Below are 20675 nucleotides of genomic sequence, written 5' to 3'. Positions count from 1 at the left end.
GCTCCAGCCAGTTGATGCTTTGAGTTTGCTCCGCGGTGGACCAAACCCCGTGAACATACTGGGAGTTGCAGTGGGCTCCCCAACCGATGAGGCTGGCATCTGTGGTTACAACGGTTCTGCAGGGTTCTCTGAACGACGTGCCCTTGGAGAGGTGTTGAACCTTGGTCCACCAGCGGAAGGAGAGGCGCAGTGCGGGGCTCAAACGAACTTTGCGATGGTTGGTGCTGGCAATGTCCTGTTGAAATGGCAACAGAGTCCATTGAAGGTGTCGAGTGTGTGCTCGAGCCCATGGCACAATGTGGATGGTAGAAATGAACATCCCAAGCGTTCTGGCAAGAAGCATGACGTCTGCGGATGTTTGTTGCATCAGGGACCTTGCAATGTTTGTGATGGCAGTGATGCGATCTGGAGCCAAGAAGACCATTGCCTGCAGGGTGTCCAACATTGCCCCTAGATGTAGTAGGCGTTGGGTTGGTTGGAGATGGCTTTTGTCGAAGTTGACAAGCCAGCCGTAGGCCTGCAAAACATTGAGGGTGATCGTTAAGTGATGATGAGCCAGCTCCTCAGACTTGGCCCGTATTAACAGATCATCCAGATATGGGTAGATATGAATCCCTTGGGTCCGGAGGTAAGCCACTAGGATGAGTAGCACCTTGGTAAACACTCTTGGAGCAGAGGAGAGGCCGAATGGCATCGCTCTATATTGAAAGTGCTGGTGGCCAAAAGCAAACCAAAGAAACTTCCTGTGAGCTATACAAATGGGCACATGGAGACATGCTTCCTTAAGGTCGATAGAAGCCAGGAAGTCTCCTTCATGCAGACTCTCCGTAATGGAATGGAGTGATTCCATTTTGAACCTGCGATATGTTACAAAACGGTTGACAAACTTGAGGTCCAATACCGCCCTCCATGATAAATCTCGTTTTGGGACAGCAAATAGGAGGGAGTACACCCCTTCCGACCTCTCAGTTGTGGGAACTGGCTCTATCGCCGCTATGTCCAAGAGGTGGTGGATAGCTGTCTGCAGGATGTTGTGCCTGGCTGGTGCCCTTGGGCAAGGGGACGGATGGAATCTGTCTGATGGAGTTGCCCAGAACTCTATGGCATAGCCATAACTGAAAAGGTCCCTGATCCAGGAGACCGTAGTAAGGCGCAGCCATCGATCTCCAAAATTAAGTAATCTGCCACCTATGGGGAGGGCGTTAAGACTACTTGCGTAGGCGAGGACCTCCCTTATATGAGGACGATGAGTTGCCCCTGCGCCCTTGGTACTGACCTCTGCCCTGGAAGCATCAGTTCCAGGAGCCCCTGAATGCGTTGGGATCATAAGATCTGAAGTCGCGGCCTCGTCCTCCTGGCCGCGTTCCTCGAAAGGGCTGGTTAGAACGGAAGGAAGGAAATTGCCTGAAGGGCCTGTGGTCGCTGTTCTTGACTGTGGCCAGAACCGGTTTGTGGGCGTCTTTTGGATCAACCAGCACTGCCTTTAGAGCTTCCTCGCCGAAGAGTAGAGATCCGGAGTAAGGAGCCCTGGACAGGTTCAATCTGGCCACTGAATCAGCTTGCCAGTGGCGAAGCCAGAGGGTGCGACGAGCGACTATTTGAGCCGTCATGGCTCGTGCCCCTAATTGAGTGGCATCCAAAGTGGCATCGGCCACAAAAGCTGCTGTCTTACGCAATTTCAATAGTGCTCTTCTGAGGGCGACAGGATCAGGGTTAGCGTCCTCTAGAAGGTCATCCAGCCACATCATAGATGCTCTGGAGAAGATGGAGGCTGAAGCGGAGGCACGCATGGCTAGGGCAGTGGCCTCGTGATTCTTGCGGAGGGCGAAGTCTATTCGTCGCTAAGTAGTGTCTTTTAGGTGGGATTCCCCTTCCCTGGGCAAAAGCGATCGTGAAACGAGGCGAGCAATTGGTTCATCTATGCCAGGGACATCTAACTTGGTGGCAAAGTCTGGGGCTAGGGCGTAAAGTCTGTCAGCCAGGTTCTTGAAGCGTCGAGCTTTGAGTGGATGGGCCCATTCTTCAGAGGCTAATTTGGCAATTGGGTCCGGCACCGGGATGTAGTGTTCAGTAGGTGCAGGGGATTTGAGGACCTTGGCCCCTTTGATAGCTGGGGCGGACGAAGTTGAAGGTGCTGTCTGGAGACCAAGAGTATTAACTACCCTGCGTGCCAGGGGCTGATAGTCTGAGGCATTAAACAAGCGATATGATGTATCCTCCTCATGATCTGAATAGTCGCTCCAGTCATCTCCTTCAACGTGGTCATTGAAGGTTGACTCCTCCGCATACGAGGCTTCGTCAATACATCTGCCTCTGGCTACATCAAAGGGGTTAGGTGAACAGGAAGGGTGAGTTTCATGACACGCACGATGTTCCATGTTGAGTTGAGGTATGGCAGGAACTTGTGGTAGTGACTGCATTTGGGTAAAAATGCCAGCATGGCTTGAAGTTGGGAGAGGAAATCAGGAGACAGCTGCAGCCCGGATGTGGCAGATGTACGTGCCTGAGGAGCTATTGGAACAGATGTTTGGGGCGGTAAATCGGAGGAAGGATCGTTAGTCGAATACTGAGCGGGAAAGCCAACAAATTCTTCCTCGTCAGAGGAAGCAGCAGGGGAATGGAGAATATCGCTTATGTGTGCCTGAGGTGCTGTGGTGGTGGTTGGCACAGAGACGTAACGTGGGCGCTTTGGTTTGCTATGGCTGGAAAGATGTTTTGTCTTAGCCAGGGCTTTGGCGTGTCTGGTCTTAGTCGTGTTAGAATGTTGTGGCTTGGCTGTTTGTGGCATGCCTGGCTGATCTGGCACCATATGGGTTGATTGCGGCATGCCTGGCTGTTCTGCCATCTTATATTAACTTGGGTACAGTACACTGCCACGGAGGGGGCAGGATGTAAAGACCCGAACTGGCTCAGCGTACGACCACGGAGGGGGTAGAGTGCACTGCCACAGAGGGGGTAGAGTGCACTGCCACAGAGGGGGTAGAGTGCACTGCCACAGAGGGGGCAGGATGCACTAAGGTATTAGCGTTAATATGTTATAGGCTGTATTTAGACTTAGCACACTCAGATTAGTGCTGTAGGCTGGGTTTCAGGCGTGGTACACGGCCCCAGAGCGGGCAGGATATACCAATATAAATCAGATTTAGTACAAGTCAGCCACGAAGATTAAAGCTCCAGCCTTGATAATACAATCCAGCCACTAGGATTAAAGCTCCAGCCTTCATAATATCATTCAGCGACTAGGATTAAAGCTCCAGCCTTGATAATACAATCCAGCCACTAGGATTAAAGCTTCAGCCTTGATAATACAATCCAGCCACTAGGATTGGAGCTCCAGCCTTGATAATACAATCCAGCCACTAGGATTACAGCCACAGTAAATTTGTGTGCAAGTCAGCCCTGTGTAAGTCTGTTTGCAGCACCACAGTAAATTTGTGTGCAAGTGAGCCCTGTGTAAGTCTGTTTACAGCACGTATACAACACACATACGGATAGATAGCCTGCAGGGAAGGTATCCGATGGTTAATAAAGGGTAACAAAAAGGGCGGAAATTTTGAATTCAAAAAATGGCACCCGGAAAAAAGGGCGGGAAAAAACGATCAAAAAAGGCGGAGAGAGAAGGAGCAATGGCGGCCGTCTGGGGACGAAGTGGGGGGAAGGGCTGCCCAGCACAGACTAGCAGGGGGAGCCGCGGGGTCGATAACCGCACTAGCGGCTCCAAAACCCCCCCAAAAAGAAAGTGCAGATAGAAGCCTGTGAGGGATAAGGCAGCAGGAGGCAAGCCGCTGCCGGCGCCGGGAGCAGGGCTAGCCGCGGCGAAACTAACGTGCCGAGAAAAGCCTGTGAGGGCTGAGGCAGCAGGCGGCAAGCCGCTGTCGCCGGCGGGAACAGGGCTCTCCGCGGCGAAATAAGGAGCGGAGAGAAAGCTGGATCGCCAGGCTCCAGGGAGGCAGAACCCTGGTAGATTACAAAAGGTTGGAGGGAGCCGCAGCCGCAGGCTCCCGCCTCGGAGAAAACGGCAGCCGCAGGCTCCCGCCTCGGAGAAAACGGCAGCCGCAGGCTCCCGCCTCGGAGAAAACGGCAGCCGCAGGCTCCCGCCTCGGAGAAAACGGCAGCCGCAGGCTCCCGCCTCGGAGAAAACGGCAGCCGCAGGCTCCCGCCTCGGAGAAAACGGCAGCCGCAGGCTCCCGCCTCGGAGAAAACGGCAGCCGCAGGCTCCCGCCTCGGAGAAAACGGCAGCCGCAGGCTCCCGCCTCGGAGAAAACGGCAGCCGCAGGCTCCCGCCTCGGAGAAAACGGCAGCCGCAGGCTCCCGCCTCGGAGAAAACGGCAGCCGCAGGCTCCCGCCTCGGAGAAAACGGCAGCCGCAGGCTCCCGCCTCGGAGAAAACGGCAGCCGCAGGCTCCCGCCTCGGAGAAAACGGCAGCCGCAGGCTCCCGCCTCGGAGAAAACGGCAGCCGCAGGCTCCCGCCTCGGAGAAAACGGCAGCCGCAGGCTCCCGCCTCGGAGAAAACGGCAGCCGCAGGCTCCCGCCTCGGAGAAAACGGCAGCCGCAGGCTCCCGCCTCGGAGAAAACGGCAGCCGCAGGCTCCCGCCTCGGAGAAAACGGCAGCCGCAGGCTCCCGCCTCGGAGAAAACGGCAGCCGCAGGCTCCCGCCTCGGAGAAAACGGCAGCCGCAGGCTCCCGCCTCGGAGAAAACGGCAGCCGCAGGCTCCCGCCTCGGAGAAAACGGCAGCCGCAGGCTCCCGCCTCGGAGAAAACGGCAGCCGCAGGCTCCCGCCTCGGAGAAAACGGCAGCCGCAGGCTCCCGCCTCGGAGAAAACGGCAGCCGCAGGCTCCCGCCTCGGAGAAAACGGCAGCCGCAGGCTCCCGCCTCGGAGAAAACGGCAGCCGCAGGCTCCCGCCTCGGAGAAAACGGCAGCCGCGGTCTCTTCAAGGGCTCCACAGAGCGCGACTTGAGAAAAGCAGAACCGCTACGGGAGAGAAAAGGCTGCGATCCCCCGAAGCTCAAAACGGCCAAAAAACACAGAACACCGCAGCCGCGGTCTCTGTGGGGGTCGCCAGACAAGTAGGAGAGAGAACGAAAATAAAATGTTAAAGTCAAATCAGGGAGAACCGCAGCCGCGGTCTTTGAGGGAAAAAACCTCTAACAAGCAACAGAGGTAAGTGAAAGTAGGGAAAGAAGGACTGGGAAGACACACAAGCGACGCTGGGTTCGCACCCAGTCAAAACGAATAAACAAATACAAAAACAACTTAGCTAAATGCTACACTATAGGATCTCAATAAGTTTTCCAGTCTTGTTCGTCCGAAGGCAAGAATGAACTGGAGAGTGGGAGGGGCCTGACGCCCCTAGTCTTGACTTCAAAGACATTCTTGCCTTCGCACGATAGGTGGAGCTAACACCCACTGTGATGGCCGGACTCATAGGGAAAATATCTGACACTAGTTAGCTAGCAAGCTTCATATCAATACTTTGATTACCACTTCCTTATTTCATCTCACTGAATGCAGATAAGGGTTGAAAGCAAGCAGAAATGCAAAGAAAAAAAATATATTCCTGCTCTACTGTACTGATTATTGAACAGGCAGGATTGAGAGTCAAGTGGTTAAAAATGCATTTTTTTAAAAAAAGAAAACTATGGGAGTTTTATAAGCAAAAAAGCCAAAGATTAGAAAATAACCTTAAGTAAGAGGAAGAGGTTGTTGAGACAGCTTAGCAGACACAAAAGGCACTGAAGAAGAGAAGCATCCATAGTCTCATACTGCAAGATAAGGCAGATAAAAAGCTGTTACACTTTGCACTCCATTTCTTAATATGTAGGGAATGTATGGTGTTGTAATTGGTTAATCTGAATTACTCTCAGTTAGCATGTTAGACATTAATCATGCTATCTCAAAATTATTTCCTTGAATAGTACACCAAGTTTTCTTAAATTCTTCCATTTAGGTGTGTATTGCTGGGGAATGCATCAGGACTCTGGCCCATTACTTGTTCCGCATGTCACCGACTGCCAGCCCCCACTGATCCGCCACCTCTACACACACTCAACAGAGGAGGAGGCGGCAGGAGGGGAGGGGGCTCCCCAGCCAAACAATATAGCAGAGGCTTCTGTGACAGCCTCTCCAAGCAGGTGAAGGAGGAAAAGGAAGTGCAAGATATGGGGGGGCAAAAATTCCGTTTAATTCCAACCGGGGGGGGGTCTGAATTAAGCAGATATTCTCCCACCCCAGCCGACAGCCTGTCTCTTGCCCCACAGCGTGGCACCTCTTCTTCCTCTTCCATGGGCTGGTGCTGCTGGGGATGATATTGCCGCAGCCTCCATGATCAGCCTGAGGGGCTTCTGCCTCTTCTTTCTCCATGGTAACAGGAGGGGCAGATCAGCAGCAGCAGTGCATGTGTGCTGGTTTGTGTGTCAGAGAGAAAGGTAGCATGAAGGGACTCTGCACTTGAGAGAAGTTTACACAAGGGAAGGGTGAAAGGCAGTTGCAACCCCAGGAATTATTATTTTGACTTCAAATCACGTGGCCTAGCAAGGAGTTGGGTGTTGTGCTTTCTTCTTGGCCCCCCCCCCCCAGAGGTGATGGATCAGTTCTAGTTTCAGAAGTGGATGAGGGGCACATTAGCTGCAAAGCATTCAAAGGGGATGAAGAATCATACCCCTCTCTCTCTTACAAAAAAAAAGAGGCTTTAGAAGTCTGTGAGATCTTCTCACCTTCTCCCCCCCTCTGAATTTCCCCCCATGCCCCTGAAAGTATTTCAGAAACACTTGTTAAACAAGGGGTGGAATCCTACATTGGGGTGTGTTCTCCCCCCCCCCGGTTAATTGTCAGGGTGCCTGGTTGCAAGAGGTGTTCACACAAAGCATTATAATTTGCAAACGCAGGAGGAGAGGTGTTGGGTGCTTCTTCCCTTCTTTCTTGTTATAAGAGAGACAGATTATTCAAAGCAACGTCTCCCCTCTCTCCGTCAAATTCTGCCTAATCAGAACTGGTCTCTCGCTGTCGAGTTAGCAAACTTAATCTGTTCCCTGTTGGGAATGGATGCTACTGCTGTGGGAAGGGTGAAAGAGGAAGCAATTTTCTCAGTTAGGAAGGCAGCAATACGTAAATGTTAAAGTTAGCTTGGCTTACTTCAAAGTAAGCTTCACTGGTCACAGTGGGGCTTGCTTATGAGTAAACATGTAAATGACTGGGTTGCATGACACTATAGCAGATTTATCTTGATAAAATAGGTTGTTAATTTCTTTCTTTGGCTGGATTCTATGAGGAGATTAGAAATAAGGAGAATAAATGTTAAATAATTTCTTTTGCAATCGTGTAAATTAAGCTCATTTTATTATCCTAGGTACAGTAGGGCCCTGCTTTACAGTGCTTCACTTTATGGCGCTTCGCTAATGCAGCCGTCTCAGGTGCAATTAGACTGAAGCCCCACTCATACGGTGCTTGTTCCACTTTTACGGCGGTTTTCGGGCATTGCACTCCATTCTATTCAACGAGTTCTGCTTTTCGGTGCTTTTCGCTTTTCACAGCAGGGGTCCAGAACGTAACCCGCCGTATGAGTGGGGCCCTACTGTACATAACCCTGCGGGTGCAGAAGGAATGGAAGGCTCTTTCAACAAATGAGCTTCTAAAACCACAATAAGTTTTAAAAAAATTTTTTGATGAAACTTGTCACACTATTAATTATTATTTATTAAATTTCTGTCCTGCCCTTCCTCCCAGAAGGAGCCCTGGGCAGCAATCAAGGAACAAAACACTTAAAACATCTCAAAAGCAAAACATCTTAAAAATATAAGTTAAAACTTCTCTAAAAGCAATTCCAAAACACACTCAGACTGTTTGTAAGTGGGACGTGTACTCAGGCACAGGCCCTTAGTCAATGGAATCATAGAATTAGAAGGGGCCTACAAGGCCATTGAGTCCAACCCCCTGCTCAATGCAGGAATCCAAATCAAAGCATTCCCAACAGATGGCTGTCCAGCTGCCTCTTGAATGCCTCCAGTGTCGGAGAGCCCACCACCACCCTATGTTCCATTGTTGTACCACTCTAACCGTTAGGAATTTTTTTCTGATGTTGTTACAGGAAGCCAGGTTTTGACTGAAGTCCATTAAAAATTTTTTAATTTTTTTAAAATTGTTTTTTGGATTTTAAAATTTGTATATTTGTTTTTGTTGTTTTTAATTGCTGTAAACCGCCCAGAGAGCTTCGCCTATGGAGCAGTATATAAATGTAATAAATAAATAAATAAATAAATTCCATGTCCTGCACTCTGGGACGATTGAGAGGACAACCTGGGCCTCCTCTGTGTGACCACCTTTCATGTACTTGAAGAGTGCTATCATATCTCCCCTCAGTCTTTTCTTCTCCAGGCTAAAGGTGCCCAGTTCTTTCAGTTTCTCCTCAGAGGGCTTTGTTTCCAGTCCCCTGATCATCCTTGTTGCCCTCCTCTGAACCTGTTCCAGTTTGTCTGCATATTTCAGGTGTATTTCCTACTAGAAATCCGACTTTCTTAGAATGAATATGCATAAGCTTTAATTAATAATTCTGAAAATATTCCTGGTTTATGGAGTAGGATTATCATCATCCCTAGCTATAAAATGGGTGCAAGACCAGACTCTAACAACTATTGCTCTATAAGCCTGCTTTCCATTATTGGGAAAATGTATGCTTCTTATCTTGCAACTAAACTGAAAGACTGGATTATTGGCATGGAACAGATTGGCTTTAAGGAAGGTTCTTCTACATTGGATTATTGCCTGACCCTCTCTCATACTGCTGAAAAATATTCCAACTCACCGAGACAGGATGTTTGTGATTTTTATTGATCTCAAGTCATCATTTACTCTATCTCTCAAGAAATCCTATGGAGGGAATTAAACTCTCTATCTACTGAGTCTTGATTGTTGTTCTAAATAAAGATCATTACAGTAGGGCCCTGCTTCTTGGCATTCCGCTAATACGGCACCAGCGGGGCGATCAGCTGGAGGGAGGGATGGAGCTCCCTGTACTCCAGCTGATCGCACTGGAGAAGGGGAAGATCAGCTGTAGCGTGCTACAGCCGATCTTCTCCTCTTCTGGTGTGATCAGACTGCCGCTCAAGCTGATTGTGCCTGAGGAGGGGAAGATCTGATCTTCTGCTCTGGTGCGATCAGCGGGTTAGGTTCCAGACCCTGGTGCTACAGCTGATCCACTTTTTGGCAGTTTTCGCTTTCCAGCGGGGGTCTGAAACCTAACCTGCCATATGAGTGGGGCCCTACTGTATATCACAATAGTTTAGCCCAAGTGAGATGTGGTTCTGAAGGCTACCTCACGAATATTATTTATTCATTTGGGGGGGGGGTCAGACAAGACTGTGTGTTAGCCCTCATCTTATTTAATATTTATCTTGGCAATCTACCACAGGTATTGCACTTAACAGATTCCCATCCCCCTAAATTGGCCTTGATAAAGATCTCTAGTCTTCTTTACGCAGATGATATAGCATTGTCTCAGATTAGATTGGGCCTAAAGAGATTACTGGATGGCTTTGGAGACTATTGTAGAGGTAAACAATTAACAATTAATTATGCTAAGACCAAAGTTATGGTTTTCTCAAAGAAGCAAACCAGATTCAGTTGGAAAATAGATGGCCATAGGATCAAACAGGTTGACTCATATGTATCTGAGTATTCACTTTCATAGATCTACTAAATGGGTGATGCATAGGAAGTTTGCAAATACAAGAGCTGAATACATCCAAGAACTGCTCAAATACGATGTTACATTTTTTCCTAACTAAGGAAAAGTAGGTATGTCCCACTGCAGGTGAAGTTTTTAAGGCTAAACAAATTTCACAACTTTAATACAGAGTAGCAGTGTGGGTCATAAACTTGCATCCCCCTATTGAAAGGGTTCAGTCCTTATTTCTGAGATCTATTTTGGATGCTCCAAAATGTGTGGCTGGCTCAATTCTTAATTTGGAAGTGGGCTTATGCTCGCTAACAAGCTTAGCTCAGAATCATGCCTTAGATTACTGGAGCCAACTGTTTCATAGAGACATTGACACGATATATCTCTTCATGGAAAAAAGCTTTGTCGCAAAAGACTTTGTCACTTGGCCTTTCCACTGCTGAATTGTGCAGGCATAACAACTTGCATGCTAAATTTCTGATCAAGCAGAGAATTCTGGATATTGATAGATAGCCTTGTCAAACCATTCCTGTTCCCTGTAGTTTTAGGATTAAATGTCCCCCCCCAAGCAATGAATGTGCCCCTTATTTAAGTAAGTTATCTGTGCCAAAGTACAGGAGAGCATTTTTTCTGCTTAGGGTCAATGCCATGCCCTCTATGATGGTGGAAGGACATACCCCTTGACCAGAGATTTTGCCACGTGCTTTAGCACACATGCATTTGTATTGAAATTTGATAAGAGCGTGAGGGAAAGATTGTTGCACTCCATTTTAAAAATAATTTCCTGGAAGATCCAATGCAGTTCTTTTGAAAATATGTTTAAATGGCAATAGTCCTTTTGTTATTTTAAATGTTGCTAAATGGTAAAATATTGTTATTGATACCAGGGCTAAAATGCTCGAAGATCATTTTGCAATGCTTGCTTATTTGTAATGGTTGATGGATCAATAAGCATTTTGAGTATGTATGTATAAGCTCCTTCAGGAGCTTAGAGGGAATAGTGTCTATTAGGGATGGTGTAGAATATTTGCAAAATCAGATTTGGTATCGAATTCTAGGATAATCCACAAGTTTGTCTCATTGTTGAACAGGCTCCCATTTTTTGTGTGCATTTGCTGCTATTAGCAACACCGTAATTTTTTTAAAAAAATTGATGTGAGAATTAATTATTTATGTAATTATTTTTACAATCTGCTGCTGCTGTATACATTATATAAATACACAGCAGCATAAGGAATAACCGAGAAAATTACATAATTTTTCAGAAAAAATAACAAAAGGGAGAACCAGGAATCATAACTAGTGGAACACAATTTATAGCGAATAGGAACTGGCAGCCCATTTGAAGAATTGAAAAACAGAACGGAATCAGATAGTGAACCCCACCCCTAGTGTCTAGGCTTGTATTAGGGCCACAAAACTGTGACGACATTTATAGTCTGCTGTCACAGTTTTGTAGCCCTAATACAAGTCTGAGAGAAATTTGGGAGGAGGATCTGTATATTCAACCTGAAGGTGGTATCCGGGAATTGTATGTGGCAAAAGAACCTGATCTGGTCTATCTCTGCAAGGGTTCACGAGTCTATATCCAAACTGGTTTTGTGACAGTACTCCATTTTCATCAAATTGGGCAGAATTGATGGAATGTTTTCCAAAGGCTATTGGAGAGGCTGTTGACAGCTGGTCAATGTCTGGTTATGTGTGGTGGTCATGCCCAGTGATCTAAACCTTTTAATCCAGACTGTTCCAAGAAATTTTAGATATTGTATCACAAATTATACCCCTTTCTCCTCAACTGACTTTGCTATAAATAATAAATAAATAAATAAATATTGATCTGTCCAAAGGAGATGCAGACTTCTTTATAACAATTCTATTATATTAATGTTTGTGATCGTGAAATTAGAAATCACTCAACCTTGGAACCATGGTTCTCCCTTCACATTGGAAGGCTGGTGGAATAAGGATTGGGACCCGGCATTATTAGTAAAACCAACTTATCAAAACAGGCTATGCAGGTTTCTGATTAAAGATATATTTATAGAGAAATGGTGGTATCTCTTGACATACGTGGGCAATGCTGCATGCACTCATCACCTGTTGGTCTAGACTAGGGATGTGCTAGAATTCCGCCCGATTCAGATTTAGTACCAAATTTTCCATTAATTTGCTAATTCTTAATTGCTGAGGATCAGATTTTAATGCAGCAAATTTCTGTGGCTATTTTTGAAAATGGACTTTTTTAAAAAAATCCACTTCTAAAACATGAATTTTAAGAATTATAATTTATCGATGTTTTAAAAGGAAATATTAGTATTTCCTTTAAAAAAATCAATATTAATACTGGTATTTTTTCTGAGCGGAAAAAAGCACGGATTGGTAAAAGAAGTGACTAGCAGATACAGAACAAACTCAAATCAATACCAGCCTGTTAAGGTGATGAAATGCTTTCAAACCAGCATCGGCCAACAGATCCCAGTCCAGATTGATTCAGAGATCTCCTGTGAATGCCTACAATTATTCTGGCTGTCTGCATGGTTAGAGTTTGTATTTCTCCCTTTGAGGCTGGTTCTTGCTTGTTCTTTGTTATCAGCCACTGGATTTGTTAATTATGGGGTTTGGGGGAATGGGAGGAGGGCTGTTTGTTGTATGTAGGTGTGCAACAGATAATGCTTTAATAAACAGTATTTTGAAGAAGAAATAAGTGGGACCTGCAACAGCTTGTTGAGTGCTCCTGTTCAGCCATGCCCTCTTCCAATACACTCCATTATGTCCCCTGCTCACCTACAGTTTTCCATTTTCATTGGGCTGTTTGGGGGATTTTCATCCCTGAAAGTTTTCTGCAAACTTTGGGGTCCCCTGAAGGCTGCTAATAACTGCCCCTTGTTTGTGATGTTGTTGATTTGGCTACAAAAGGACCAGCACTCAGAGAATGAAGGTGTAGGGTGCGTGCGTGCGCGCCTCAATATTATAAACCGGAAACTGCTAGGCAGAATAAGAACTGTACTGGTTATTAGTTAGATGGTGAAGAGGCTGAGAGATATAGAAGGCCTTCCTTCTTGCTTTCCTATGCTCCTTCATTAGCTTTTCTTAAATTAAAGACAAAAGTGTCTTAAAAAGATATTATTTTGCATATCAGGTTTTCCTTTGAACAAAAGAACATCCAATAATTTTATGGATTGTCATTTTCTATATTATCTTTTTTCCTATATTATCATTATGCATTTGACTGTTTTCTGCTCTGCGATCACAATATTCAATGAAGAATGGATTATAAATATAAATAAATTAATAAAATTAATTCATTTTACAATGTGAAAAATGGCACCCATACAAATGTATTGCCATGGGGTCCCATATTGCAAATTGCTGACACAAGCAGCTTGCTATATTTTTTAACATCGAATTCGAGATCAATTGCGGAACATCTGAACAACATGAACAGAAAGGGCAGAAACTGTATGCAACCTTTTATAGAGCCTTAATAGCTGGAAATAAGTTTGAGAAGCTGAAGTAAAAATCAGAAGCAGGAAAGCTTTTCATAGGAGATATGTATATAATACAAGTAATAATTCACAATTAGAAGGCAAGATTGTACCTTAAGCTGATTATTGAAAGCATCCATTTCAGAGAGCTTGGTAGCTGTTTCTTTTTCGAGTACATCCAGTTGTTCTCTAAGTCTTTGGCATAATTCTTCCTTTTCTGAGGACTTCTTGTGTAGCAAATTGAGGCCTGTATCTGCAGAGGAAGACCAAAATTCAGGGCTTAATCTTCACTTTAAAACGTTTCAGTAATTTTTTCTTCTCTTATTTCTTTTAGTTTTAATTTTCATTTTCAAATAGTACAGAAAAGGAACTATAACATATTTCCCCTCCCCCCTCCCTGACGACCCCGTTTCGTTCTATGAGGGAGCTATTGCCAGGGCTGTGGAGTCGGAGTCATGGAGTCGGAAGCAATTTTGGGTGGAGTCAGAGTCGGTAGAAATGTACCGACTCCGACTTCCAAATAAAGTCACTATAATTGGCAACACATAAAAGAGATAGGTAGGGAGTACCATTATTTTTATTAGTGCAGTTCTACTAGAAAGGCCCATATTCAGTTTAGACCAACTTTTAAGGTCTGCTACTGTTCTTTTCCATATTGGTGTATAGTTAAAATGGAATAATTTCTTCTGATATTTAGATATTTGGGCTCCCAGGTATTTGATTGTGGAACTAGCTATTGGAGTTCTCAGAGAATGCAAAATATTTAATTGTATGTTAGGGGGGATATTAAGGCATGAGATCTGATTTCATGAAATTAACAGTAAGGCCTGAGACCGCTCCAAATTGTCTACGTTCCTCTTTCAGCCGTGTGATGCTTTTTCTGGATCTGATAGCATTAATAGTACATCATCAGCATATAGGTTAAGCAAATATTCTGTTTGGTGCACCTTCACTACCTGTATGGCTGCATTAGTTCTCAATCTGTTTGCTAAAAACTCCATAACTAAAGTAAATAGGAGGGGTGATAGTGGGCAACCCTGCTTAGTTCCAGCATTTAATGTCAAATTCCTCGTTGTTGTACCATTAAATAAAATTTGGGCTGTAGATTGGGCATATATTGATCTTATTAATGATATAAATTTGGGGCCAAAATTTTATTTTTCCAATGCTGGTATTAAAAATTGCCAACTGACTTTGTCAAAAGCTTTATAAACATCCAATGAAAGAATGGCTGAATTTAATTATACTAAAGAGCCTCCTTATTGGGCCTGCGATAATCCTACCTGGAATGAATCCGTATTGATCCGGGTGGATTAAATTTTGTAATTACTAATTTTAACCTATTAACCAAAATTGTTGTAAAATTTTTTATAGTCTGTTTAACAGTAATATTGGCTGATATGAATCTGGAGATGTAGGATTTTTGCCTGGTTTTAATAATAAAACAATATGTGAAGTCTTCCAAATAGGAGGCAATAGAGCCCCTGTTAGAATAGAGATAAAGAATGGCAATAAATAGGGTACTAGTAGTTCTTTATATGACTTATAAAAAATTCCTGTGAACCCATCGGGTCCTGGAACTTTGTCAGGTTTTAGTAATTTAATTGCTTCTAAAATTTCTTCAGCCATGATACAGTTTTCCAATATTTCTTGTTCTGCTCTTGATAGCTTGGAGATATTTGAATTGTCCTGATAATTCTGAATGAGTGTGGGGTCTTTTTGCTCATGTTTATAGAACCTCTCCTATCTCCAAACTGTCATTGACTAGGGGAGAAGAAACATTCCCTGTGTGTAAAGTACGGATTAAATTCTGTTTTCTCCTTTTTATTACTCTTTTGTTATGTGCCTTCAAGTTGATTATGACTTATGGCGACCCTATGAATCAGTGACCTCCAATAGCATCTGTCATGAACCACCCTGTTCAGATCTTGTAAGTTCAGGTCTGTGGCTTCCTTTATGGAATCAACCCATCTCTTGTTTGGTCTTCCTCTTTTCTACTCTCTTCTGTTTTCTTCCAGCATTATCATCTTTTCTGGTGAATCATCATGTGTCCAAAGTATGATAATCTCAGTTTCATCATTTTAGATTCTAGTGATAGTTCTGGTTTAATTTGTTCTAACACCTGATTATTTGTCTTTTTCGCAGTCCATGGTATGCACAAAGCTCTCCTCCAGAACCACATTTCAAATGAGCTGATTCTTCTCTTACCTGCTTTTTTCACTGTCCAACTTTCACATCCACACGTAGAGATCAGGAATACCATGGTCTGAATGATCCTGACTTTAGTGTTCAGTGATACATCTTTGCATTTCCAGTTCTCTCATAGCTGCCCTCCTCAGTCCTAGCCTTCTTCTGATTTCTTGACTATTGTCTCCATTTTGATTAATGACTGTGCCAAGTTATTGATAATCCTTGACAAGTTCAATGTCCTTGTTGTCAACTTTAAAGTTACATAAATCTTCTGTTGTCATTACTTTAGTTTTCTTGACGTTCGGCTGTAGTCCTGCTTTTGTGCTTTCCTCTTTAACTTTCATCAGCATTCATTTCAAATCATTACTGGTTTCTGCTAAGAGTATGGTATCGTCTGCATATCTTAAATTATTGATATTTCTCCCTCTAATTTTCACACCTCCTTCATCTTGGTCCAATCCCGCTTGCCGTATATGTTCAGCGTATAGATAAAACAAATATACCTGCCTCACACCCTTTCTGATGGGGAACCAATTGGTTTCTCCATATTCTGTCCTTACAGTAGCCTCTTGTGCAGAGTATAAGTTGCTCATCAGGACAATCAGATGCTGTGGCACCCCCATTTCTTTTAAAGCATTCCATAGTTTTTCATGATCTACACAGTCAAAGGCTTTGCTGTAATCTATACAGGGTGATTTTCTTCTGAAATTCCTTGGTCTGTTCCATTATCCAATGTATGTTTGTGATATGATCTCTGTTACCTCTTCCCTTTCTCAATCCAGCTTGGACGTCTGGCATTTCTCGCTCCATATATGGGAAGAGCCTTTGTTGTAGAATCTTGAGCATTCCTTTACTTGCATGGGATATTAAGGCAACAGTTCGATAATTTACTGCATTCCCTGGGATCCCTTTTCTTTGGATTTGGGATGTATATTGAACACTTCCAGTCTGTGGGCCATTGTTTAGTTTTCCATGTTTGCTGACAATTTTTTCTCAAAATTTGGACAGATTCAGTCTCAGTAGTAGCAATTCTACTGGTATGTCATCTGGTCCTGGTGATTTGTTTCTTCCAAGTATTTTAAGAGCAGCTTTCACCTCACATTCTAAAATTTCTGGTTCTTCATCATATGGTTCCTCCGTGAATGAATCTGTCATCGTGGCATCTCTTTTATAGAGTTCTTCAGTGTATTGCTTCCATCTTCCTTTCATTTCATCTTGATCAGTCAGTGTGTTGCCCTGTTGATTATTCAACCTCCCTACCCTTGGTTTAAATTTCCCTTTAATTTCTCTAATGTTTTGGAATAGGGCTCTTGTTCTATCCTTTTTATTGTCCTATTTCTATACAATAACCATTGTAATCGTTCTCTTTGTCGCTACGTACTAGTCGCTGTATTGTTGCATTTACAGTTCTAACCATGTTTCTATCTCTTTTTGCTTTTGCTTTTTTTCTTCTTTGCATATTGCTGAAAAGTTTTTTTGCTTGTGAGGTCTTTTTTTGTAGTAATCCCTTGCCCAGGTAATCCTTGTAGACTGATATTAGTATCTCCTCCTATAATTATATTAGTTTTTGTGAGTTTGTGTAATTTATTCAGTAACATATAAAAAAAAATAGTGGTCCACTATTAGGCGCATAAAAAGTAACCAATGTAATTAATCCTAGTCCGGACAGTTTTCCTTCTAGAAAAAGGAATCTTCCTTGTTTATCTGTAAAGCTTCTTGTAGGTTCAAAATCTAAATCACCCCTAATCAATAGTTCTACTCCTCTTGCCTTATTTGATCCTTTTGGTAAGAATTTATGCTTCCGTATTTTGCTGTTTAAAAGACCATCTGTTAATGTTGCACCATGGGTTTCCTGCAACATTAAGCTCTTGGTTTACAAGTTTTTTACCAGTTTGTACAGCCTATTTCTCTTTATTGTGAACCCATCCCCTTACGTTTAATGTAATGACCTTCAGTTCAGTGGTTATATTACTTTGGGCACATTACCGACTCAGACTGTTTATAGGCACCCTTTTTAGTTAAATTGGGTGGTTGTCTTTCCCCCTTCCCTTCCCCCTTCTTTTCCCCTTGTCCCAGAATTTCCCCCTTTCTCCCAGTTAATCCCACCAATACACCCCTCCCTTTGAGGCTTGGCTACACCACTGATGTGAGTGGTGGTGGGGAGCATTAAAGGGAACAATAAGCCAATTAACATCAATGTTACTCTTCCCCAAAACATGTTTTGCATTCCGCTTCTTCCATTAGTTTAAGAAAAAGAAATGAGATTAAATCCCCCTCCCCCCCACTATAAAAACTATGTTGTATTGGAAATAAAAGGTGTTTTGAGATAAGTGAAATATCGGTTTATTTCATCATGACCTACTTTTAACCTTCCAGTGGCTCTGTTAATAAAAGCCTATTCAAGCTGGATTTTGACTTGCTGATCCTATATTTTATGCATAGTTGCTGTAATGGCCCATATACTGTTGCCATCCTGTATCACAAAGACATTCCTTCTTGATTGATGTGCTTGCAGGCCTTGACACGTATCTCCTTGTAAAATGTAAAATGGATGTCTTCCTTGTTTAATGAGTTTACATAGATCTGTTCCTTCTCTCACACTATCTGCCTTTGTGTTGCTAAAGTCTGAAGCGCTTATCTCAAGGTCGCATGTCTGTGTGAGCCCCTTCCTGAGGCACCAAGATGTGCCTGACTTTGTTATTCTAAAGCACCCCTCTTTCCATATCTATAACGTTACTTTGTCTAGCAAGAAGCTGAATGTCCTGGCTCATTCTTATCTCAAGCACCCCAATTCTATTCCTTAGATGTTACTATGGCTGGCAATATTTTATGCAGTTCTATGACGTGTAACCCCTTCTTGCTGTTATCTTAAAGAAACTATATAATCTCTGTCCTTCTAATAAACGGGGTTCCCACTTCTGAAAAGCATCTTGCTTGAAGGTACTGGGTCCCCTTTGCAAAGGTAAATCTTGTATTGTGTTGTGTTATTTCTTAGCCTCTGGTAGTGGATAATTGCGCTCAACTCCGCACCTTCCCGGGTGTACGTGAGCTGAGAAGGCAGTGACGGCTTGCGTGTTGGGTTTGGACCTAACAACTATATAAACAGAGATAAACTGCGGAAATACCATTCTATTCTTCATAGAACGGCCACATAGCTCAGAACCTCTCATTGCCTTTTCTATTTTTTCCCATATGTGCTGCAATGCCTAAACAAAATTAGTTACTGTTGATAAATATGTACAATATACAATTTTATCTCCTGCGATTTGGCGAATTGCACAGACAGCGTTGCAGGAGATAGCTGCCATCATAGTTGTTCCTTTCTACTTTATCCTGTCGTGTTCTTTGAGGTCTTTTCCTTCTCACTGTCTCCATTCATCCTCATCACCATCGGATTCCAGGATGTATTCCTCATTGGCTTTGCCGCCATCCATCCCGGCACCTTTCTTCTCTGGGGGATCCAAATGTAGGATTTTCAAAATATTTCTTACTTCTTTTATTGTTCTTGCCGAATGTGTTGCTCCCTTGTATGGGACAATGAAGCTAAATGGAAATCCCCAAAAGTATTTAAAAACTATTTCCTGTAGCTTTAAGGTGTACGGTCTCAGACGCCTCTGTCGTTGCAGAGTTTCAGGGGAAGGTCTTGCAGGACTAAGATTGGGGTATCTTTATATTTAACACCTTCCAAGCTCCTTAGCTGTTTTAAAAGGCTATTTTTGTGTGTGAATTTAGTAAAGCAAACAATAATGTCCCTGGAGCCCTCTTTACAACATGGCCCCAATGCTCTGTGAGCCCTTTTGAGATGTCTTCCGTGAGTGGGAACAGAAGTAGCAGTGACTTCAGCCAATTAACAAGGAACAATTTAATATTGTCTTTTTCTATATCTTCATCCAGCCCATGAAATCTGATTCCTGCTTCTATTTCGGTTTTCCAGATCTTCCAGCTTAGGTTTGGTCTCCATAGAAGCCTTTCTGTGCATTTTAAGGTCATTCCCCTGTACCGCCATCTCTTCTCCCATCTTTGCTACACTGGATTCTGATTTTTATATTCTGGTGGTTAAACCTCCCAGCCTTTTAATCCAGAATAGCAGCCCAATTTCCCATAAGGTCATTTTTGAATACCTGGAGTTGCATTTGCATTTCTGCTCCAGCCACGACCGCGTCTTGTATTGCAGCCACATTTTCAGGCTGCATATAATTCCTCGGCATGGGGAAAGGCAGTGCCATATTTACCAGTGATTCTGTAGCTTCCTCAGATATGGGTCTTGAGCTAATGCTTCTCCCCACAGGTCGAAAGTAGTGTGTTAAATCCAGACTTTTGTTTCTAGCCGCTCCAGTGATCATCCCCTATTGGGGGTGCATGAAACACTGGTTGGGTTTCAGTGTCTTTCGCTCAGACAACAGGCATAAATGAATAAAAGGAAAAGGAACTCCCGGACTACATCGCCAACTTCCAGGAGTGCTAGCTCTGTCCCCTTTTTTCTTTACTTATATAGCCCTTGTAATTAATATGTTTTATATTCGCTAATCCCTGCACCAATCCAATCAGCTAGTTAATTATTGTGCACATTTTAAAGTCAGAGAATTGGACCTGAAAGCTAGAGACTTGCCCAGATTCTCAATGAATCCATGGTGGAACAGAGATTTCAGCTGACTGCTTAATCCAATACACTGAAACACAGAGTTGGAGGAAGCTTAGTAGGCTCTCTAAACTCTGTCTGACAATGGGTATTCAGTGCTAGAGAATCCCCAGGAGATGGTTGCCTCTGCTTGAAGACCTCCAGCGTGTTGTGCCCAGTCGGAGGGACAGCTAGATCAGGGAGGGGAATCAGATGAGGACGAGGCTCCTTGGGGAGCTGGAGGAAGGGAGATGAGCGGGGAGGGTTTTGGCAGACCTCAAACCCCCATGCGCAGCACTTACACGGAGGAAGTTCCTGCCCCTCCTGCGAGTCCAACGCCAGAGCAGCTGGGGAGTGACTCTCCGATCGCACCATCCACTCCCGTGCAGGAATCCCCACCAGACACTTCAAACCTTCCCAGCCAATCAGCATCCAGCTTCCAGAAGCCACGAAGCCCCGCTGTCAGATGTGCTGTCTGAGACGCACCCACCTCGTCCCATGTGAGGAGGCACAAGAAGAGAGACTTTCAAAGGGTGAAACTCAGGCAGAGCCGCCACTTATGCATGAAAACCTTCCCTACTTAAGCCGGTGTCTGCCAAGGCACACGTGCTGAGTCAACTCTCCCCAAACGCTGCAGAGACTGCTTAGCTAGGATAGTTAGGGAAAATAGTGAGTCAGACTAGACAGGCATATGAAGCGCACTGCTTTGG

The 20675-nt window shown here is 44.2% G+C and overlaps 1 protein-coding gene across 8 annotated transcripts in view; it reads right to left on the bottom strand.

Moving 5' to 3' along the window:
• ITSN2 (intersectin 2) overlaps positions 1–20675 on the bottom strand; it is a 226842-nt gene that overhangs the window by 119969 nt on the left and 86198 nt on the right. For 7 of the 8 annotated variants that reach the window (XM_061607527.1, XM_061607529.1, XM_061607533.1 and 4 more), the window contains 2 exons: positions 13271–13410; positions 5684–5764 (listed from right to left, as the gene is read on the bottom strand). In XM_061607527.1, the coding sequence (XP_061463511.1) occupies positions 5684–5764; positions 13271–13410 (221 nt within the window). The remainder of the gene's footprint in view (positions 1–5683; positions 5765–13270; positions 13411–20675) is intronic. The other variant, XM_061607530.1, reaches the window with a different exon arrangement.

This window comes from Rhineura floridana, chromosome 2, assembly GCF_030035675.1.
Source record: "Rhineura floridana isolate rRhiFlo1 chromosome 2, rRhiFlo1.hap2, whole genome shotgun sequence".
NCBI lineage: Eukaryota > Metazoa > Chordata > Lepidosauria > Squamata > Rhineuridae > Rhineura > Rhineura floridana.
The sequence above is the reverse complement of the archived record's forward strand: the minus strand, read 5'-3'. Positions and strand labels throughout refer to the sequence as shown.